Source organism: Argentina silus (genome assembly GCF_951799395.1).
Source record: "Argentina silus genome assembly, chromosome: 7".
Classification (NCBI taxonomy): domain Eukaryota; kingdom Metazoa; phylum Chordata; class Actinopteri; order Argentiniformes; family Argentinidae; genus Argentina; species Argentina silus.
In genome coordinates, this window is record NC_139661.1 from 6,974,757 (window position 1) to 6,997,256 (window position 22,500).

At 48.1% G+C, this 22,500-nt stretch overlaps 1 protein-coding gene across 1 annotated transcript in view; it reads right to left on the reverse strand.

Moving 5' to 3' along the window:
* abca2 (ATP-binding cassette, sub-family A (ABC1), member 2) overlaps positions 1 to 22,500 on the reverse strand; it is a 45,990-nt gene that overhangs the window by 12,795 nt on the left and 10,695 nt on the right. Inside the window, exons 2-26 of the mRNA XM_083673503.1 lie at positions 16,782 to 16,875; positions 13,315 to 13,426; positions 12,592 to 12,755; positions 12,250 to 12,371; positions 11,425 to 11,532; positions 11,046 to 11,219; positions 10,715 to 10,936; positions 9,769 to 10,133; positions 9,387 to 9,546; positions 8,557 to 8,685; positions 8,125 to 8,292; positions 7,377 to 7,473; positions 7,067 to 7,240; positions 6,279 to 6,381; positions 5,974 to 6,088; positions 5,376 to 5,566; positions 4,580 to 4,730; positions 3,516 to 3,720; positions 3,226 to 3,384; positions 2,821 to 3,001; positions 2,156 to 2,368; positions 1,724 to 1,920; positions 1,146 to 1,319; positions 570 to 772; positions 175 to 295 (exon numbers count right to left, since the gene is read on the reverse strand). Of these exons, the coding sequence (XP_083529629.1) occupies positions 175 to 295; positions 570 to 772; positions 1,146 to 1,319; positions 1,724 to 1,920; positions 2,156 to 2,368; positions 2,821 to 3,001; positions 3,226 to 3,384; positions 3,516 to 3,720; positions 4,580 to 4,730; positions 5,376 to 5,566; positions 5,974 to 6,088; positions 6,279 to 6,381; positions 7,067 to 7,240; positions 7,377 to 7,473; positions 8,125 to 8,292; positions 8,557 to 8,685; positions 9,387 to 9,546; positions 9,769 to 10,133; positions 10,715 to 10,936; positions 11,046 to 11,219; positions 11,425 to 11,532; positions 12,250 to 12,371; positions 12,592 to 12,755; positions 13,315 to 13,426; positions 16,782 to 16,875 (4,102 nt within the window). The remainder of the gene's footprint in view (positions 1 to 174; positions 296 to 569; positions 773 to 1,145; positions 1,320 to 1,723; positions 1,921 to 2,155; positions 2,369 to 2,820; positions 3,002 to 3,225; positions 3,385 to 3,515; positions 3,721 to 4,579; positions 4,731 to 5,375; positions 5,567 to 5,973; positions 6,089 to 6,278; positions 6,382 to 7,066; positions 7,241 to 7,376; positions 7,474 to 8,124; positions 8,293 to 8,556; positions 8,686 to 9,386; positions 9,547 to 9,768; positions 10,134 to 10,714; positions 10,937 to 11,045; positions 11,220 to 11,424; positions 11,533 to 12,249; positions 12,372 to 12,591; positions 12,756 to 13,314; positions 13,427 to 16,781; positions 16,876 to 22,500) is intronic.

Below are 22,500 nucleotides of genomic sequence, written 5' to 3' on the forward strand. Positions count from 1 at the left end.
CACTTTCCCGTAACTCAGAACCTGCAGAAGTGCAAACCCAGCAAAAAAAAAATTATTCAAGTTGTGTGCCATGGACATATTAATGAGCCCTCCCCTCCCCCCAAAAAATCCTGTTTTTTCCCCCAGTTATAGATCCCTTTAAGCCGCACAGACACAATGGGGTCACATTCTCACCGGCATCGCTGTTCTCCAGGGACTGGTCCTCCTCTGATACCTTGAGGAAGACCTCCTCCAGGGTGGTGTCCATCACACCGAAGCTGGTGAGAGCCAGGCTGTCCAAGCTCTGCTCCAGGGCCTGGGAAGACAAACACAGATGGGAATGAAGGACAGCAAACATAAATGGACAGAACTTAATCTGACAGAACTGAGAAAAGAGAGATGAAACTCACTTACTGATTTATGAAGCTTAAAAACAAGTTTTCAAAATTCCTAATCCCCCGACCTAGGCCATTTACGTGTGTGTGTGTGTGTGTGTGTGTGTGAGAGAGAGAGAGAGAGTGTGTGTGTGTTTGAGAGTGTGTGTGAGTGTGTTTGTGTGTGTGTGTGTGTGTGAGTGTATGCGTGCGTACCTGAAAGAGCCTCTCAAAGCAGCCTTTCTTGACAGCCTCAGAGGGCAGCACGTAGGACAACTCTGTGTTGGAGTCAGACACGAGCAGGCAGGACGCCACAAACTGCCGGATGAACTGGGTGACCCGTGCCTCCGAGCAGGGGGACAGGGAGGAGGAAGAGGAGGGCGAGAGAGAGGAGGGAGGCTGGGGCTGGGTGCCCTGGTCTGGGGGCACAAACACACAACATGATGGATGGAGAGGTGGAGAGAGAGGACAAATGAGAGTGAACAAGGGGGAGGAAAGAAAAAATACAGACAGACAGTTAGTGTTCAAAGACAGGGAGAAAGTAAAGGATGTATATTATTAATCCATCAATTTGAGAGATGTGAGACAGCGGGAAAGATAAGTGTCATGTCACTGATAATAGGCTGAGACAGCTGCCTTGTGACAAAATGACAAATGAAAGACACGCACGCTCGCTTGCACGCACACACGCACACACACACACACACACACGCACACACACACACACACACACATACACACACACACACACGCACACACGTACACGCACACACACAGGGGAGACAGACTCACCTCCGCTTTCACTCTGTTTTTTGACCAGTGTCAGCTTGTATCCGTCTCCATAGGTGCTCTTGAGGAACAGTGGGGAGCCACAACACTTGAGTTTGCCATGAGAGATGATGGCGATGCGGTCTCCTAGCAGATCAGCCTCATCCATGTGGTGGGTGGACAGCAGGATGGTGCGGCCTAAACACGACCATATAATAATAATAATAATAATAATAATAACACATTTAAATACAAATAAAATATAAGAAGAAGAAAGGAAGCTATATATAGTATATATTTTATGCTATGTACAGTATGCTATGTATGTATATGTTTTAAATATGTACATCCCAGTGCAGGCCCAGTGGAATTAACAATGGTATGAAACATGTGTGTTTGATGCCATTCTTAATCCTATGCCACGGTCATGCATGACAATGAGCACGTCCTCCGATTTCTGCCTCCACCAGCCTCCCCTGGTACATCCAAATGTATCGGCAGTTGGAAAGTACTGAGTGAAGACCAGACACCAATTTGTCACACAGAAAACACGGCTTGGGTTCAAGGCTTTCTGTGCTGTGAGAGTTTGACCCCTTTCTCACCCTGTTTGTATTTGAGGATGAGGTCCCAGATTGCCCTGCGCGCGTACGGATCCACCCCCGCAGTGGGCTCATCCAGGATGACAGCCCGAGAGCCGCCCACGAAGGCGATGGCCACAGACAGCTTCCTCTTCATGCCCCCAGACAGTGTCTGGACCAGGCTGTGGCGCTTGTTAGACAGCTCCAGGTCTTCAATCATCCTGACGAACACACACAGGTTAGACTGTCAAAGACACTCATCTATCTACCTCGATGTACTGTGGATAGTCTTCCCTTGTTTCAAAAGTCATCCTATGACCCTCTCTTCTACCTTCTTCTACAATATACAGCGTCGCTTAGTTCAAGCTACCACACACACTTCTGTCTGAAGAGGATTTCCACTTCATTTATCTAAAGTGTATTGTTTACACAGAACATGAATGGCGTGTGACTCACTTGTCCATCTCCTTGCGTATGTCCTCTTCAGCCATGCCCTTGAGTTGGGAGTAGAACCACAGGTGCTCCTCCACGCTGAGCTTGTCAAAGAACACGTTGTGCTGCGGACACATGCCCAGGTTCTGCCGGATACGCTCCATATCCGTACGGATGTCATGACCATATATGGTGGCTGAGCCAGAGGTCGGCGGGAAGAGGCCCGTCAAAATAGACCTGAGGAATGGCCAAAGAGCCAATGGTAGTTAGCCATTAGCGATAGGGGTGACGGGAACAATTGACATGGATTCTTTATCTGAAGATCTGCTTGTGAACGGCTGATGATTACATAGTTGATCAAATTAAGTCACTACATTTTTAGCATAAGGCCTGTATTTGATATGTCTATTTGACTACATGTTTAATTAAATAAACAGTTTACTGATGGATAACAACTTATTTCAGGATGTTTCATTAGCAGTTTATAAGCAGATCCCCAAATGAGGCATTACAAACAAACACAAGTCTCTATCTGCCTCCACACATAGAAAACAGCAACAAGAACAAGAACAACAACAAGAACAAGAACAAGAACAACAAGAAGAAGAACAACAACAACAACAAAAACAACAACAACAGGACTTTGACCCTCTGACACACTTGGGCACACACACATTTATCTTTCTCACATGGTGGTGGTCTTGCCAGCCCCGTTGTGTCCCAGGAAGGAAACCACCTGGTTCTCGTGGAGGTTGAGGCTCAGCTTGTTGAGAGCCAGCTTGTTGCCCGTCTTGTACACCTTGGTCAGCTTGTCTATACACACCACCAGGGGCAGGTGGCTGGGCTCCTCTTCAATACCCCGCATCTCCTCTGGGGGGAGACATAGAATGTTGATACAGACAATATCATAGGGTTAAGGGTGGATTAGTATACAAACTCCTTGAGATGGTAACACAACATTTAATACATCTACAACCTCTCAACACTATCAATAGCCTAGGCTAATCTAACATGGAGACACTGGGGTTGTCTGTGGTCCATTCAGATTCAGTATGTCTACGAAGACATGGAGCAGAGGTGCCAGCTTGTCCTACCAGAGTGCCGGTGCTCCATGGCACAGGCCTGGTCTTCCTCCATCACACTCAGCCTGGCATTACCACCCCACGGCCAATCCCATGTCTCCACACGCCCACTGCCCAGCCAATAGGACTTCTGCAGAGGGAAGTACCATGGCCGGGGCAGCCCATACATTCCTATAGGAGAAGGGAAAGCCCAATTATTTTCATACACGTGTTTAGCCAATGAGAACATTGGGGTTGTATACAGGAAAGGCCAATGGGAACAGGTTAGACCCTGAACTGTGAACACAGTGACTGTTGCTTACCTGGATGCACAGCCTCTATGTACCAGGTGAGTACTCCATACACGCTGGCATCAATGATGAGCATCATCATAGACAGGCCCAGGTTAAAGTCATCGCCCTCTACTGGGGACTGGCTGATGGTGCTCCACTGGATGCCAACCCCAGCCACCTCATACAGGGCAAAGTACTTGGAGCCCAGACCAAAGGCAGTGGTGGACATCAGAGACTGGAGGGAGGAGAGGACAGACATGTGACAAGGAATAGCTAGGCTAGATAAGTACAAGGTACGGTTTCGACAGTACAGTGTGGCCGGGACCCAGGGTGGGAGTGGCAACCAAGCCAGGAAGGGGGATTCTGTGTGACGCGATCCCCCCAGGAAAGTGGGATTTTTCATTTGTTATTGTATGTGGGACATTATTCTTTTGGGTTATGAGTCATTACCATCTGTACATCCACCCTCCGCTTGGGTGGGCCGCCGGCACCGTCACCTCGCTTGAGCTGTTCCTGGACCTTGGTAAGCCACTAAGTAAGCCACTTCTCTGTTTCTCCACCCCAGGGACATCTACAGTCCGTCTACTCTGACTTCTCACGTTAATACACACATCTAGATCAGTTGGAGAACCTTTTAGACAGCCTAGCACCCCTAGACTAGACGAGAGTAGATACCTGTAGGCTGGCTAGTACACACACACACACACACACACACACACACACACACACACACACACACACACACACACACACACACACACACACACACACACACACACACACACACACACACACACACACACACACACACACACACACACACACACACACACACACACACACACACACACCATTTAGCTGGGACTCGACTGCTGTTTGATTCAATTAACCCACATACCAATGTACAAATACGTTATGTATAACCCAGACCACAGTCTAGACAAAACATTACCTTAGGCATCAAGCCCAACCGAGACATGAGCACAGCAATGTGACTTTTACAATAGCACATGCCATGGATAGTGCACTTAGTGCTGCAGTTAAGGAGAGGGGGTTAGGGTGAGAGACAGGGGAACAAAGGCCAAGTTACTTACAGCGATGCACTTTTCAAAGGCAGTGATCTTGTCATGGGCCACTTCCTCTCGGATGGCGACATACATATAGGGCACGTAGCTCAGAAAGTAGATGATGCCACCGCAGGCGGACGCCAGCTTGGCTTTGGAGTAGATCACTGACACGAGGAAACTGGAAGGGACACAGGGGACACAAGTCAGCATTTAAAGATAGATACGCCTGTTTGTTTATGTCGACACGTACTGTAGAGCTCAGCTGTAAGTAACTGATGCATTCAGAAATAACATACGCCCACGCACATATCACAATTGCATTGAAACGCATGAACCAATATGAAACCAATATCATGGTCATAATGAATCAGATTCAGTAGTGACCCTGTTTCAGTCAATGTGTGCAGTCAGACATCATGGCTTTCAGTGAGGATTGCAACATCACAGATACAGAGATATAGTACTAAGCCCAGATTGATCAGATGAGCCTCTGCCTTGTTCACTGAGTTAGAGCCCTTAAAGCCGGATGTAGTTGCCCATAGAAACGAGTTCCACATAGTCTCCACCCTTCCGGCAAATGACTGCGGTTAGGATGTTAAGACGAAGCTCATTCTTGATCTGTGCCTACGTGCCACATCAGAGAGTAGTCAAATCATAAAGAAACGCCTGTACACTGAATCTGTTGCCTGCACACTGAATCCCAAGTGCTTTATTCCACCAAACAACGTTTCAACCAACAGGTAGACCTTCGTCAGGTCTTATGTTGAGGATGAGGCAAATCTATTGATTGGATTGTAGTAGAGTGTAGTGCTACTGCACTCACCAGAACATGATGGTGGCGATGGCGTAGATGGTGAGGAAGAGCCAGATGATGAAGGGGTTGCTGTGCAGGAGGACCCGTCCGTACTTCAGAATAGCCGTCAGAGCTGTGACGGAGATGGACAGCTGGACAAACCCTGTGATGAACCAGGCCACCCAGTGGACAGCGTTGTTCAGTCCCATCATCTTCATCACCTGCACACACACCAAGGTTACACGTTTGAATAGAAGCCTACGCAGTGGAAGAATGTCAATATAATATCAACCCCCTTTCCACCCCTCCCCCCCCCCCCAAAAAAAAGTTCTAACCAAAAATCTAAATAATCTTGAAATGATCCACAATTAAAAGTGTTGGCCACTTTTCATTTAAGTATCAAAGCAGAAATAACCTAATTTCAACAAGGGAAACATTTGGCAGAGATACTAGCCAGCAGGTGGCGCAAGAGAAGAGTGAAACAAGAGTGACATCATCCTGCTACAGGTTGCCAAGAGCCCAGAGTTAAAGGCGGGCAGCATCAGAGATGCAGTGGCCCAGATGTGCCTACAGTCAGATATGGGACTCTGAGACCCGTGTCCAGACAGGCGACCGTCTGCGGCCTGACCTCTTTGAGGCGGTGCTCCTTCTCAGCCACGATGTGCTGGATCATCATGGCCACCGAGTACACCCAGGAGATCACCATGCACAGAGGCATCATGTGTTCTATCACAAACAGGAAACTGTGGACCAAATACAGAACAAGCGTTGGTTAAGGCAGGCAGAGAGAACGTAGCTGGCATAAAAGGGTTGGTAACAACTATGATTAGAACAGGATGTGACAAAAAAAAAAAAAGGCTTCACAGAGAAAGGAGAGCGGGAGAAAGAAGAAAAGAGAGAAGGTGAAGAGAGAAAAAGAGGAACAGGTCTTACTCATCTCTGGTGTAGCAGGGGTAGGGGAACATCTGAACGTAGTTGCCGGGCTCCACCACATCATGGCCGACAAACGTGTTAATAATGGCTCTCTCCATCATGTCTGAGGACAGTCACACACACGCATGCACGCACACACACACACATGCCCACCGCACGCACGCACACATACACACACAGAATACACTTGATTTCCATCAAACCCTTTTGAACACACTACTAAATAACAATGCAGAGAAGTGCAAAGACTCTCGATAAAAGTCTGTTCTGTATTCAAACAACAGGGATGTCTCAGTGAGCCCGGCCTGTCTACTGAACAAACGGCTGTGTCAGTTCCAATGGATCATCTGTATTAACTTATTATGTGTCAAATAAGCAGCTTCTCTTTGCTCCCCTGGTTCGTAAATAAAGGATGACTCCTAGTAAGAAAGTGCTTCGTCTGCAGTTTGCATTCGCACTTACACAGGTGTGCCCACCCCAGGATCACCAGGGTAAGCAGTTTACCAGAATAAACCCTTTTCTTACTAAAACATACTCAACAATACATTTGACACAACAATTTTGCCCACTGTGGACCAATGTTTGGCAGTTGATTTATAGTGTGTAGTTTCGCCATCTGCAAATCGAGCTGAAACAACTGTTTTGAGTTAAGACGTCTTTACTACAACCCATGGACTGTAACCAACACACATTTTGTATACAAACCCTAACTCAGGTCTACTTCTTTCAACAAATGCATTCATTTGCATTCAACACTTCAGTAGTTCATATGGATTCCGGTGTCATACCCTGGATCCACACAAAGCCGTAGAGGAAGTAGAATTTCCCTCCTGTGTTCGGCCCGGGGCGCCAGTACGCTCTGCGGATCTCGTTGGTTTTCTCAGTGAAGCTGGAGTTCTGTCTGATCTTATACAGGACATGGGGAGGCAGGGATCCATCTTTATTGGTCTGGAATATCACACCTAGGGTAGAGGGGTAGAGAGAGAAGGAACGTGAGATTCAGATTCCAGTTTTTATCTATAGTAGATAAAAAAAGTCTTCATATTCCCTTCCTTATATTCCTAATGTGTCTCTTTGGAGAGTGTCTTTCTTACTCACTGGCAAACACTGACACGTTGTCCTGGTAGGCTTGATTCAGCGTGTAGTTGACGATGCTGTCTTCGTCAGGGAAACCCTTGAAGATGTCCACACTGACCTGGGTTCACAGGTACCATAGACGTGGAGAAAGGTCAATCTTCTTTAGTACATCCCTCATTTGTAAAAAACCTATTATTAGTTTTGAATGGAGCTCTACATCCTGTGCTGAGTCTCAGTGATCATATTACTGCAGGCCTGCTGTCTGTGGCTTGATCAATGGGCTTGTGTTTCCTGTACTCTTCCTGTCTGAGGCTGAGTCAGAGGACCCAATGTCGGCCATGTCTACCCGTAGATATATCAATAAGATCCCTCTGGTTCTGGCCTTGGCCTTAGTAAGATGTCAATGGTAGGGTCACATTGGACATAACTCTGCCACTACCTCCCTCTCCAACCAAGGTGCATGAATCGAAGAGCAAACTGAAGTGAAGAGATAATCCAGCAACTCTTGAATTCGAACATGGACTAGAAAATCATACTCTATAATAATTAAACCTACTCCATAAAATACTCCAGAAAAAATGTTACTACACATTTTGGCCTGTAGCCTTAATAAGGTAACAAAGAAGATGTCTATGGTACTAGAAGATGTCTATGGTACTAGAAGATTAATGAGATGTCTATGGTACTAGGAGATGTCTATAGTACTAGGAGATTAATGAGATGTCTATGGTACTAGAAGATGTTTATGATACTACTGTATGGTACTGACCTTGGACATGAAGTTTGTCCATCCGCAGGCGGCGTTGTCGATGGTGTCCAGCTGCTCCAGCAGGGTGGAGGTGCTGGGGAGGGTGTAATTGCCTTCCAGCAGGCTGTGCATCAGCTCACTGTCTGTGGCATTCAGCAGCTCTGGGTGCCTCCGCAGGTCAGAGGTCAACTGCAGGGGGAGGGGAACATGAAGGGTTAACATGAATGCATCCATGGACAGATCTTCAGAGAGTGCGGATGTATTACATTAAGGTGTGACAAGAGTAATATACACCATTGATTGCACAATAAGCTTTGTCTTACAATGGGTGACAAATACAGGCCAGTGGGAATCCAATTCTGCATGACTGAATGTCACTTGAGTGTGTTCATACAGTACTAATGGTGAATAGTCTCCATCCGGGTCAGGTAAGGTAAATACTGTGTGTGTTACCTGCTGTAGCCAGGCCAGGTGGTTGTGCAGCTTCCCTTCCTCCAGGAAGGTCCTGAGCTGGGCAGAGATGTTGAGCCAAACACGGGCATAGTGAGTCACGTTCCCCACAAACGCAAACGTCTCATTGGCCTACGGACAGCAACAGGGGGTGTCACCAACAGAGCCACTCCCGTCACACACAATTTTATTTATTTTTGTTCCTATTCAAAGTCCTCTCTGTGGACATTCCCACCTCTCTCCAAATCTTTCCCTCTCGCTCCAGTTCATTTCTCACCTTCCCTACCAGCTGAGATAAGAAACCGATAGACCATTTGCCAGTACGTAAGCCTGTGGTAACCATTCATTGTGATGAAGAGAGGATCAATGGCCATTCTGCTAATGTTGGTATAGTGAGACCTCAGGGGAATCAGCATACAAGTTGCTTGAACCGATTAATCAGGTGACTCATTGACTCCCCTGAACATCTTGCTCTTAACCCACAGTGCATGATGAATGTGTGTGGGATACAAATGACTACAGGCGTTCCACTAAATATAGTTCCATAATCCCCACGACTTCACATTATTACTCTGTGTCGCTGACATTGGTGATGGCATTCATCAAGTTAGATGAAACAACAAAGCAGTAATCATATTTCTCACTATATTAAAACAACTATAGGCCATGCCTGGCAGCACAGTGTGTATAGCTTTATCGTTTTTCTCATATTTCAGCATGTAATGGAATGAAGACATAAAAATAACTCTCCCGTGGAGTTATAATAAGTCTTTGTGCCCCATATATAAGACATGGATAGAGAAGAGTGTGTGAGGATTTAATCATCCACTTGCCTTCTGAATGACCTTGTCCACCTGTGAGCCTATGGGGGAGTAGAGGATCTTGGGATTTGTAGTCATCAGATGAACCAACAGGCCCAGATTACGCTGCTCTTTACTGGTGAAGCCCAGAGAGCTCATATTCCCCTGCTTCAGAGCCTCTGGCTCAATGATCCTGATGACACACATAAGACAAAGGTAAACAACCGCAGTTTCTCAAGCACTGGCAGCATCTCCTCTCTCTCATGGACAAACACACACACATACACATACACGCACACGCACACGTGCGCACACACACACATACACAAACACACGCACACACACACACACGCACACACACACACACACACACACACACACACACACACACACACACACACACACACACACACACCTGTTGTTCCCACACAGAATGGGCTGCAGTCCTGCCCACAGCTGCACGAAGGCAGAGAACTGAGAGTGTGGGTTCTCTCCCTGCGAGTCTTTGCCCACTGCTCCCCCCTCCTCCTCCCCCTCCTCCCCGGGCGTGTCGGTGGTGTTGGGGCCCCAGGTAGTGGCGTTGAGGGCCCAGGAGGAGGTGGCGTTGGGCGGCGCGGGGGCCGCGTGGCCGGCACAAGCTCCCTTGGGGAGCAGGCGAGCCAGGCCTGACAGCAGGTCCACATCCCTAAGGAGCCTCTCCACGTCAGACAGGTCCTTCAGCAGGGCGCCCAGGTGGGACTGGGACAGGGGGGCGGAGGAGTTCGCCTGCTCCAGACGCAGCTGCACACACACACACACACACACACACACACACACACAGAGGTGTGGGGGGACAAGAAAGGGAGTGAAGGAGAGAAAATAAAGAAAGAAAATAAAGAGCTGCATTCATCGCCTTCAGAATGACCAGTTCTATATGAGTTGCCCTACTTTTACATGAAAGGATCAAACACCCTCCTCTATTATCAACATCAATATGACACATATTCACTGTGGAATTTTAAAGATATTGATCCGGAGACCAGAGGTCGACTACGCTTCCATTCATAGCCTTCAGAAGTCTACACGAGTTGTCCTACCTCTACAGGAAATGATAACATATATTCTCCTCAAACCCTCATAAAACATACACACCCTCTATTGTCAACATCAATATGACACATATTCACTGTGGAATTTGATCTGGAGACCAGAGTCTAATATGCTTCCGTTCGCTGCATTCAGATTTACCAGTTCTACAGTTCAGTATGAAATGTTTGCCTTCGCACAGTGTTCATTTCAGTGTCTGTGCTGAGTGAAATGCACTTGACCACAGGGATTTACTGTTCAAAGCAGCCATTGTATCTCAGCATCCTGTACTGTACCCTCTCGATGACACTCTGTGTGTCTATCTGGTCTCTCAGTTCCTGGCTCATCTCCCCAAACCGCTCCGCCCTCTGGCTCTCCCCACCACCGCACACTGCACTCCGATAGGCCTGCAGCAGTGGCTGTTGCTTCTCTGGAACCAATAGGATCTTTCTCAGCTCACTAGTCCCGTCCTCCCCGCAGGTAAGCACTTCCAACATGGCACCGGTCAGGAGAACAGCCTGTGGGGAAGAAAATGACTATGTAGTCTAGAACAATAGACAATATCCCTCATCGACATCCAATCATTGTTTCACTGGCAGAGAGGCAGCCGAGAGCCAGCGAGCATACCTCCACCTCCTTCAGTCCCTGGGGGTCGTATCTCTGGCCTCCCCCTCCTCCTGCCAGGCCTAAAGCCTGGGACATGAGTTTGAGCAGAGCCTGATGGGCTGCTTTGGTCGGGTCTTGTAAAGCCTTGTGGATCAGCCCTCCGTCCAGACTACGCATGCCCCCCAGCAGCTTCTCCTGAAGGGGGTGGGGGGGGTGGGGTTGGGGAGGGGGAGTGGATGGGGGGATGATCACTACTGAACACACACACAGACTCAGATCTAACCCTAGGACCTGCAGATTATCTCGCATCGATCCATCCGTACGTGTGCAATCAGTCATTTCATATCATTAGAATATTGATCCTATTTCTCGTTAAATGCGATTATCTTCAGGTTTGTACCTGAAGGACTTTGTCTCCAGGGCTTTTTGCGGTCTCTTTTGCCCCTTCAACCAAGCCATGACTCCGCCCTCCAGATCTGGGATAGGTGCCAAATATGAGATTGTAGACCTACAGTGTACAGTAGGGGGAGAGAGGAGAACAGTTAGGCTCACACACACACACACACACACACACACACACACACACACACACACACACACACACACACACACACACACACACACACACACACAGACACACAGACACACAGACACACACACACACCAACTAACAAGAAGCTGCAGACAGGACATCTGTGTTTGTTCTCATAGGAGGAAGTGTCTGACAGGATAATGAAAACAAACATGGAGGGACAGAGCAAGAGAGAGAGAGGGAGAGCGAGATAGAGAGAGAGCAGAGAGAGCAGAGAGAGCAGAGAGAGCAGAGTGACTGACTGACAGGAGGAGATAAGGACAGGGACCTGATGCCAGGGCAAGACAGCGGCAGGCACCGAGAGAATGATTACAAGAAACGAGACAGCGCCAGAGGGAAGGAGAAAAAGAGGGTGAATGACAGAGGTGCATTACTTTGATACAACTCAATGTCACTTCTCAAAGAGAATTCCGCCATCCGTCTGAGCTAGTTAGTTTTTGGTGCATTGCTTGACCCTCAGTCATGGCCAATGTTAATTGGTCACATCAAAAATGGTGTGCCTACTGTATGCCTAGGAGGAGGTATGAGTACGCTAGGGCTGTGTGTGTGTGTGTGTGTGTGTGTGTGTGTGTGTGTGTGTGTGTGTGTGTGTGTGTGTGTGTGTGTGTGTGTGGACACTGGGAGGACACAGACCTCTTTGAGGTTGACAGGGGTGGACAACAGGAGGCTGGCTGTGTCGTCGGGGAGCGAGAGGTTCCTGACCAGGAACTGATGAAACACCGACTGGTTCTTCAACACGCTGCCCACGGTGAACCCTGGTGGGGGGGGGGATCAGATTGAAACAAGAACACACACACACACACACACAAACAGGTTCACAACACTATAACTTGCAAGTCACTCAATTTCACACGTTAGCGATGACAACAGGTGCCACGGGAGGGGGGGGATGTAACACACACACACACACACACACACACACACACACACACACACACACACACACACACACACACACAATTAGACCAAGAGCACCTTGGCTGGTGTTGAAGGTGGTCTCCAGTGGGGATGGCGTGGTACTCAGGGCCTCCAGGTGCTGCTGCAGAGACTCCAGCTCCTGGCCCAGGCCCGGCCTGTCAGACGTGAACAGGTGGTTCTGCTCCACTACCTCACTGATCCGCTCCAACAGCTGAGTCACACTGACACAAAGGGATGAAGGGGGGGGAGGAGGGGGGAGTGAGGGAGAGGAGATGAGAGGAGATGAGAGTGTGTGTGTGTGTGTGTGTGGGGGGGGGGGGGGGCGGAGTGAGAGAGAGTGGAGATGAGAGTGAGAGAGAGAAAATGAGCAAGTAGGAAGGAGAAGAGGGAGGGAAGAAAAGGGGGAGAAGGGACAGAAGGGAGAGAAGAGAGCGAGAGAGAGATGGGGGGGGGGGGAGAGGATAATGAGAGTGGTAGAGAGGTGGGTGTGGGTAAGTTCAAAGACACGGCCACAGCCCTCTCACAGTAGGCCCATAAATCAAAACAGTAAACACAGGGAGATGTATTGATCATATGCATCCACTTACATGTAATGACCACCATCATCTCCTGCTGTTTTTTGGACATTAACACTGTTCGGCTAAAAGTAGAGGAGAGGAGAGGGGAGGGGAGGGGAGGGGAGGGGAGGGGAGGAGAGGAGAGGAGAGGAGAGGGGAGGAGAGGAGAGGAGAGGAGAGGAGAGGACAGGAGAGGACAGGAGCGGATGACTCAATGACTCACGTGGAGTTCTTGTACTGCAGGAAGCCAAACTCGTCCCTCTGTCCGTCAGGGCACAGCGACTGCATGATGGGAATGATGCCGGCCGAGGTGAGGGGCGCTGCGCTGTAGAAGGCTGGACAGGTGGGAGGACCCCCACACAGGGACAGAAGAGAGGGACAGGGACAAGCAGGGAGAGGGAGAGGGAGAAAGACGGGTGGATGGATGGACAGAGATAGGAAGACACGGGGAAGACAGGGATAGGGCGTCGGACGGGATGAAAAGGGGACGGGAAGAAAAACAACAGGGGGCCAGTCGCATGGCAGTAGAGAAGGAGGGATGAGAGGAGCGGGATAGGAGCGGGAGAGGAGGTCGAGGATTGGCAGGGAAGACCGTGGAGGGTTCAAATGGTGACCAAAGACCAAAAGAGACCAAGACCCCAAAATGGAAGGAGGGTGAGGTACACATGAGAGAGAGAGAGAGACAAAGACAGAAAGAGAGAGAAAGAGGGGTTAGAAAGAGAAGAACCCGAGAGGAAAGCATCTCAGATAACACAGTTAGCTCGTAGACAGAGAGGGAGGCAGATGTCAGGACTGAGTAAGGCTGTCAACATCTTGTCCCATCCTGTACATCCAATACGGCTCTAGTTTCTAATCCCCATCCATAAACAGTGGCCGGACAAGCCTTCACCACGCCTTCACCTCGACTGGGAAAAGCGAAGGCCTTTCTCTAATGTAACCGTACTGTAGCTACAATAGCTCACGTTTCCATGACTACCCTGTCAAGTGTTTTTTTCACTCTTTTCTCTCTCGGCGGTGGGTTCTCGTCCGCCCACAGAGAGACGAGACAGGCAACAACATTCTCTATTATACTCAATCATCCTTCTCTCTCTCTCTCTCTCCCTCTACGAGACCACGATGCATCCCTTTGGTATTGCAAATGGATAGCGCAATAACCCCTTAATACAATACAAATAGGGCCCGTTTTGAAGTGAACATTCGAAAACAGAATCTAACAGCTGTTAGATGGTATCGTGTGATCTAATGGTTGCCTTGGTTGTCAATGCGCTTAATAAGAGGATAAAGAACAAAGGAGGAATCGAAGGAGGGAGAAAGAGAGAGAGAGAGAGAGAGAGAGAGATCTAAGTCAGCCTCGAAGACTATCATTTGACTATCGTCCATCTCTGACTCCCTGAGTCAGGCTGACTGACTTTGTGTGATCTGCAGTAAAAGATGATGTGTGCTTCTTTATTATTTTTTTTATTTCTTTATTTTAACAATCCATTATGTGGATCATGCGGATCGGCTTTTAAAACACTCGGTGATGCCCAGTGCGTATAATGTCTCTACTTAAGAAAATGAATGACACCCACCCTCCAATCAGGACAAAACCTCCCCATTTCTCCAAAATCGCTTTATCCTAATACAATCTAGGGCCAAATTGCTGACACAATGGCTCCATTGCCATTGCTCTCTACACTGCTTTGAATAGCCTATAAAAGTTAAAGAGAGACACCCACTCTTGAGTCACATCCAGACAAAGAAGCCCTTATGTGAGCACATCCATATTCTGGGCCATTCCAAAAAAATTAAAATAATAAAAGCAGGGCATAATAGTTCACAATTAGGCCTAATGAGTGCTTAATCACCGGAACCTGAACACTGACACTGAACGCTGACATCATTGCCAGGCGTGAGTAATTCTGTCGCGTCACAGTGACATGATAAGCTCTCCATGGAGACGATGATGAGCCTTATAAACCCTCTTTTAATATGTCCCACATACTGTACCATCAGGGGAGGCCGGTGGAGGTAGAAAATCAGAGGACGGGGCTCATTGTAATGCATGGCATGGAATGAGGAACGGTATCAAACACAGTGTGCGTTTGATACCATTCCTTATTCCATGCCACGCATTACAATGATTTCTACTGCCACCGGCCTCCCCTGCCGTACTTCCTTGTTCACATCAGACATCTGTCACCCCTCTCTGCCCACTGAGCTGAGGATAAAAGGCCATAAGATCATCAAAGTGCAAATCGATGGTTAAGTGGATCAGTGAACCAGTAGAAAAGTGGAACAGGATGTAAATTGGTTAGAGTTGGTTGTGGCCAGCTTAGTACAGTACGTATGTATGAATATACATTACTACATATGTACTGTACTTATCGCTGAAACTGGTGATTAGAAAGGCTGAAACATATCCTGATTCTCTAACACACACAGACACACACACACACCCACGTCTACACACACAGACACACACACACAAAAACACGCACATACACACACAAACCTTACAACCCCCAGGGAAGGTGTACACTCACACAGAGAGCTTGGGTGTTTGTCTGGTGTTGTGACTGTTTGAGAGCAGATGGATTAGTCTGCGTATCAGTTTGCTCTCTGCCCATGCAAAGAGGTTAGTGTGTTTATCTCTGGCCAGATGCCAGCGTGTTGGCCTCGCAGCGCTAACCTAGGCACAAAGCTCTTTAAGCATTAGTGAGATGTGTGAAATAGACGACAGATGCCGCCCCAGTCACTGATACTCAGCATGGCGCTGACAACATAGAGACAGGGGCACCGGGATAGGAGGCACACACACACACACACACACACATACGTGTGAGAGCGCGCACACACACACACACACTCGCACGCACACGCACACACACGCACACACACGTCACACAGATGTCACACACGTCACACGTCACAGACAGGATTAAGAGTCAAGGCAACTGGATGAGATATCCATGAGTCAGTCATAATAATAGAAACAGCTTTGCCACTTACAGACTGGTCGAGCATGCAGTCAACATGCATCATGCAGAGAAGTGAGAGAATAGGGAGAAAAAGAGGAAGAGAGAGAGAGAGAGAGAGAGAGAGAGAGAGAGAGAATGAAAGAGGAATAGAGCGAGAAAGGAAAAAGCCACAGAGTAAAAGAAAATCTTATTTTTTTAAAAGGCATCTAAATAAAACAGGAAACAAGATGGCTGTGGACAATGACAGTGCACAATAAAACAAACTAACATGACTAAACGTGACTAATAACTATGAGGAGCAGGACAAAACAGCATCTTTGCAATCGTTACCATCGCTGGGAGATTAGCAAAGCACGTTTGCCTCTTGCAAATGAATAAAAATAGGTAGCAACCCTAAACAGCACTGTATATCATCTTTCACAACACACATACTTGTATTTAGGCCACGCTGAGTCATCTATGGTAGCCTGTAGCATTTACTTTCATCTTGAACAGTACAATGGGACTAGCAGTGGAAGTACAGGATAGGTGGTGGGTGGGTGATGAAGTGGTGTGCTTGAACAGGTGGACTCCCACTCTCCACTGGGGGGCCACAGTGAGCTAGTCGTAGGGGGGGGGGGGGGGGTTACCAGTTCCCACCCCCAAAAACACAGAAAACACAAGACCCCCATGACTAGCCCATGATCGTACGTAGGGTCGTTTCTCCATAGGTCCCCTCCCTCCCACCTACCTTCCTTGACAGGTATGGCAGGTTTCTTCTGCCGTAGACCCAGGAGGATGAAGAAGAGGACCAGGGGGATGAAGATCTCAAAGGCCAACACCCACTGCACAGAGAGAAGGGGGGGCGGGAGAGAGAGAGAGAGAGAGAGAGAGAGAGAGAGAGAGAGAGAGAGAGAGAGAGAAGAGAGAGTGAGAGAGAGAAAGACAAAGAGAGAGAGAACTTTAACATCGAGCCAGAAGAGAACAGAACAGGGGTGTTTAGAACCAGTGGACTGGACACAGGCAGCTTGCTCCAAGGTTAAACTCAGTTACCGCTCTCCATGCTGAACCACTCCTTGTCGATTCTTATTTCCTCAGTGATGTATCACGTAGTGAATGAATTGAGTTGAGTTTGCCCAGTGTCAGATATTGATCCATTAACTCGGGGAGTTGGTGTGAAGGTTGTCCAGTTTGCTAAACATGCAGTATCGGCCTATGGACCGGGTGCCAAATCCTGCCAGTGCTTTCCAAATTGGTCCACTACAGATATTATATGCTTAGATAGAGAAATGAGGGGGGGGGTAAAGGAGTAACACTATTTTTAAACATCACACACACGCCTAAGCTCAAACGCACACACACAAACACAAATCAAGTCAGTGGTTGTTACTAAAAGATGCAGCAACACATATTTTAAGTTCCGCACCCGTTCAGTGGATAGAGAGTATGGTAAATTTAAAGACAATATAAGGGTTTGTAATCCCACACCTAGGGAAGAGATCACAAGAAAACAGATGGTCCTAGAACATTTGGAGGATGCAGTACAGGAAGGGTGAGGTCAGATTGAGGAGTTTGATATAGGTGAAGAGAACAAAGGATCAAAGGTGGAGAAACCAGGATAGAGTTATTAAAAGTTATGGTAATAAAGTAATAAACAAAGTAATAAACAGTCAGAAATAAAGGCTTTTGAAAACAGCCTGGGCGTCAGCAAGGCCTGATCAGACAAACAGGCGCCAGCCAGGTGGATGACGAAATGTAGATCTTGAGGTAGATCTTGAGATCTATGTAGACGGGAATCAGAAATACATTGAATAGAAGGCGTTAACCTGTGCGAAGTCTATAAAGACAGGTGACTGAAGAGATAACGGGGTCAGCTTTGCAAACCTGAACGGCTACATATTCTGCGTGAATAAAGTCTTTGAATGAATCAACAGCTCTGGTTTTAACGGTATTTTATTTCAAAGTATTATAGCTTAAATTCCACGACAAGAGCTACTGGTAGTGTAGTGGGGTAGAGAAACCACAACACCCAGAGGAAGAAGGAGGGAGCTTCACACAGAAGGCAGAAACACAACAACACATAAAAACACCCATAGGAACCGAAAGCAATGAGCTTAATGTCTTACGGTGTACAGATCAATACAGGAAATTAGATCGTGAATCCCACCATTCAGGGGGAATTCTCAAAACAACCAATCTTCTATCTCTGTATATATACGTGCTCTATGAGACTCACTCACTCTCTTGGCATTCAATTATACAAGCCCTCGACCGGAGAAAACAGCAGATTGCTAAAGTGATGATTCATAAATCACATTTAGAGGAATTGGTAGGGGGGGGTTTTATGCATCCTGATAAGTATACATAAGAGACGTGAGACAAGGACGAAGAGTGAGTCACTGCTTGACCAAAGACAGCGCAGGGGCTGATTTTTCCTCTTCTCTCCAGAGTGCGCACATCAGGGGAGGCGGGTGGAGGTAGAAAATCGGAGGACACGGGCTCGTTGTAATGCACGAAAGGGAACGAGGGACGGTATCCAACGCACGGAACGGAATGAGGAACGGTGTCAAAAACACACGTGTTTGATACCGTTCTTCTTTCCATTCCATGCATTACAATGAGCCCGTCCTCCGATTTCGACCTGCACCAGCCTCTCCCCTGGTGCACGTGGCTGCAGGTCTCTCTCTACAGGAGAGGTGTGGTGTGTGTTCAAGAAGAAAGTGAATTCATTAGGGAGACAAGACAGACAGACTCTCGGCCCACCATCTTCCTTAATGGCTAAAACCTGCTCTTGAGGGAGCACCATGGCCCACATAATCAAGACTCCAGACTTGAGGGGGGGGGGGGGGGGGGGATCAAAGCTTGTTTCCCGTCAACGTCCATCTTCTCTAGCCCCATGTGCCCCAGTCCAGCTGAGGTGCCCTGGTTTCAATCTCATGTCCCCTTTCTCTTGCTTTAGTGCCCTGGTTTCAAGTCTCACGTCCCTTTCTCTTGCTTTAGTTCCCTGGTTTCAATCTCATGTCGGCCTGTCCAGATGAGGTGCCCTGCTTAGTCCCTGGGTAGTATGGTACAGGGTTGTATTGTATGGCCGTGGGTGACTGGGGTGGGATGGGGACGGGTTGGGGGGGAGCTGTGAGACTGGGGGGGTGTTGTGTGGGAGACTCAATGACGCTATCGAGTCTACTGACCACAATGGGTGTCTCAGATCTCGTACTGGCTGGTGTCAGCCTGTGACATTACCCAGTAGCAGTCAGACACAAAACAGACATCTGCGGGCGGGCATCTCCTTCTCTCTCTCTTTCAAAATGTTTCTCTCCCAGACACACACACCCACCCGCACGCACACACGCACGCACGCACGCACACACACACCCACACACACACACACACACGCGCACACACACACACACACACACACACACACACACACACACACACACACCGAGTGCAGGTACATAGAGTACCGCCATCTGTCCAATCATGCTGAGTCACCAGAGAGAAAAAAGGCCGGATAAGTGAGTGAGTGACAGCGCAGTGTGTGTGTCTGTGAGAGAGAGAGAGAGAGAGAGAGTGAGTGAGTGTGTGTGTCAGAGATAGAGAGAGGAAGAGAAGGATCCTCTCTCCTGTCAGCCTCCTACTGCTGTCTCTTATTCACAGGAGAGACCTGGAGGTCAGACACTCCGTCTCTGTGTGTCTATCTGTGACGGTCATGACAGACAAACAGCTCTTTTACATGCTTCTCTCACAATGCACAAAGGCCCAACTGACACACTCAACAAAGCTTCCGTTATAACATCCAGAGCAGTAAACACCATGGCTCTCTATACAAACTCTCACTCACACACACACACACACACACACATACACACACGCTCTGACACACACACACACACACATACTCACTCATACACACACTCACTCTCTCACACACACACACACACACACACACATGTGCACGCATACACATACACACGCGTGTGCACACATACCACACACGCAAACACACACATACACACATGCTCCGGCACACACACACACACATGCACCACACACAAACGCAAACACAGACACGCACACGCACACGCACCACATACACACACCAACACACACACACACACACACTGCAGAAAATCGCTATCCAGAGGGAGCGCTTCTCTCTTGTTAGAATTCCTCCAGTTTATTGATTTCCATGCCCTGAAAGGGCAAAGACAAACCTTTGATTTGAATAGTAAATAGCTTCCCTTCTGAACCAGTTTGAAAGTGCCTCTTTCCGTTTTTTCCTTCCAGCTCAGATTTGCATGTCAGAAGTATATCTTCCATTATTTATAGGTGTGCAAATGCAGCTGTGTGAGGGCTATCTTTTACTGCTATCCTCAGTACAGAGTACAGGCGGTGCAGAGAGGGACAGGTAGACTCACTCTCACACTCATATATACACACAGACATCTGTATACACACATACTAACACCACACAAACACACACACACACACACACACACACACACACACACACACACACAAACACACACACACACACACACAAACACTGCATCACCTACATGGAAGCAAAACAAAGAAATCCTATGATAAAACTTTACCATTATTTATGAAACAACATTCCTCTTGCCCTCCCAATCTAATGCACTCCCAATGGTACAGGGAAACTGAAGCTTCTCTCTGTTGACTGATGTAGTGTACTGTATTTAAACAAATATACATTCAAATATGCCTGGAAATCCTGAACTATGTGCTTATTCCACACAGCCTAATGAATGAAAACAATGCAATTCAATAACAAAGAAGGGGAAATATGATTTGGAAATCCTAGCTAATTGCATTCCGGCGAAGCCATGCAAACATTTCCCACCGAATCACAATGTGACCAATGTCTGAGATTTACGTGGGCCGGGGTGGTGGGGGGGGGGTGCTGGAGTGGGAGGGTGGGAGGGTGGGAGGGGGGAGCTGGAGAAATGGCCGGCATATTGCCGGGCAGCTTATCTAAAAGTTGGGCCTCAATCACTCACTCAACGAGGGTCTGAAGTCACAACAGAGCCGGAATGGAGCCCTGGTCAATTGCACTGGATTGATTCTCCATACCAAGCCGTCATAAATAACTGGCTAGCCCTAGCCTGTTTGACAGACAGACTTATTTCCCCTGGGATGGGTCCTCTCTCGACCTGAGGAGGATGGGTGTGTGTGTGGGGGGGGGGGGGTGTGTGGTGTGTAGTGTGTGGACAGTACAGGGGCATAGTCTGTACTGCACTCGTGTCAAACCCAAGGACTCCCAACTCCCATAAGTCATTCGTGTTAATTTCCTGTTTTAACTGACATTGATTGGAGAGGCTGGAGGCTGATGCCCATAACTGTGGGGTCTGTGTGGTTTACCGTTGGCAAGAGACCAAAGGAGTAAGAGTCCCTAAATGACGGTCAGCGCGGGTACATGAAATGAAAGAATGTGTGAAATGAACAAAGTGACAGAGAGATAAAAAGAGTGCGTTTGTTTTTCCTCGACACGGCGCATCTGTACATCTGTTAATTACCAGGCAGCGCGTTCCGATTGCCCAAACCGGGAGCGTCACAAACAAACTTTGATCTCTCTGCCATCGCGGAGCCGGGAGCCGTCGCTTCTCATCAATAACGTTCGACGGAGGAACCGGTGGGGCCTTTATGCATAAAATACCTCCGAATTAGCAGCTTCATCACTGCAATTAGTCGTGGAGTGCTATTCCTCGGGGGCCTTTGTTTTATCCTGTAACAATATAGCCTACTGTAAACTGATAGCCTTTTCCTTGACAAACACACACACAAACACACACACGCACATGCGCGCACGCACACAAACACACCTAACACACGCGCACACACACACACACACACGCACGCACACACGCACGCAGACACGCACGCACGCACGCACACACACACTCTGACTCTCCCTTTCAGCCTAGTTAGGTTCTACTGAGCCCTACTAACATAACAAGGCAGAGGAGAAGACTGCCCAGGTCCAGTTGCAGAGGTGCAGACCTGACCACCTGGGGTAAGCTTCGCTGGATGAAGGAGAGGGAGGTTGCCGGGCTCAACTCGACGTCCACAGAGGGCATTCAACGTCACGGGAAAGACACAAGAAAACCAGAGCTTCTACTTCATGTATCCCTCCCCGCCCTATCTGCTGCCGTTTCACTGGTGTCTTTGTAGTTCCAGATCAGCAGCTGTGGCGTACGTCTAAAGAACACATGTCGCTGCTCATATCTCTCCTCTCCTCCGCCACAGAGGACTTCTATGCTATGCTGCTTCCCTACTACAATGCAGCTGATCAATTATTGAGGAGCTGCTCTCTACTCATTTGCAGTTCAATTATTAAGGGGGCTGATCGTGAGGAAGCTCTGGTGATAAATTGACTGTGGAGAGCTAGGGACTCGTCCATGTGTGAGTCTGTGTGTGTGTGTGTGTGTGTGTGTGTGTGTGTGTGT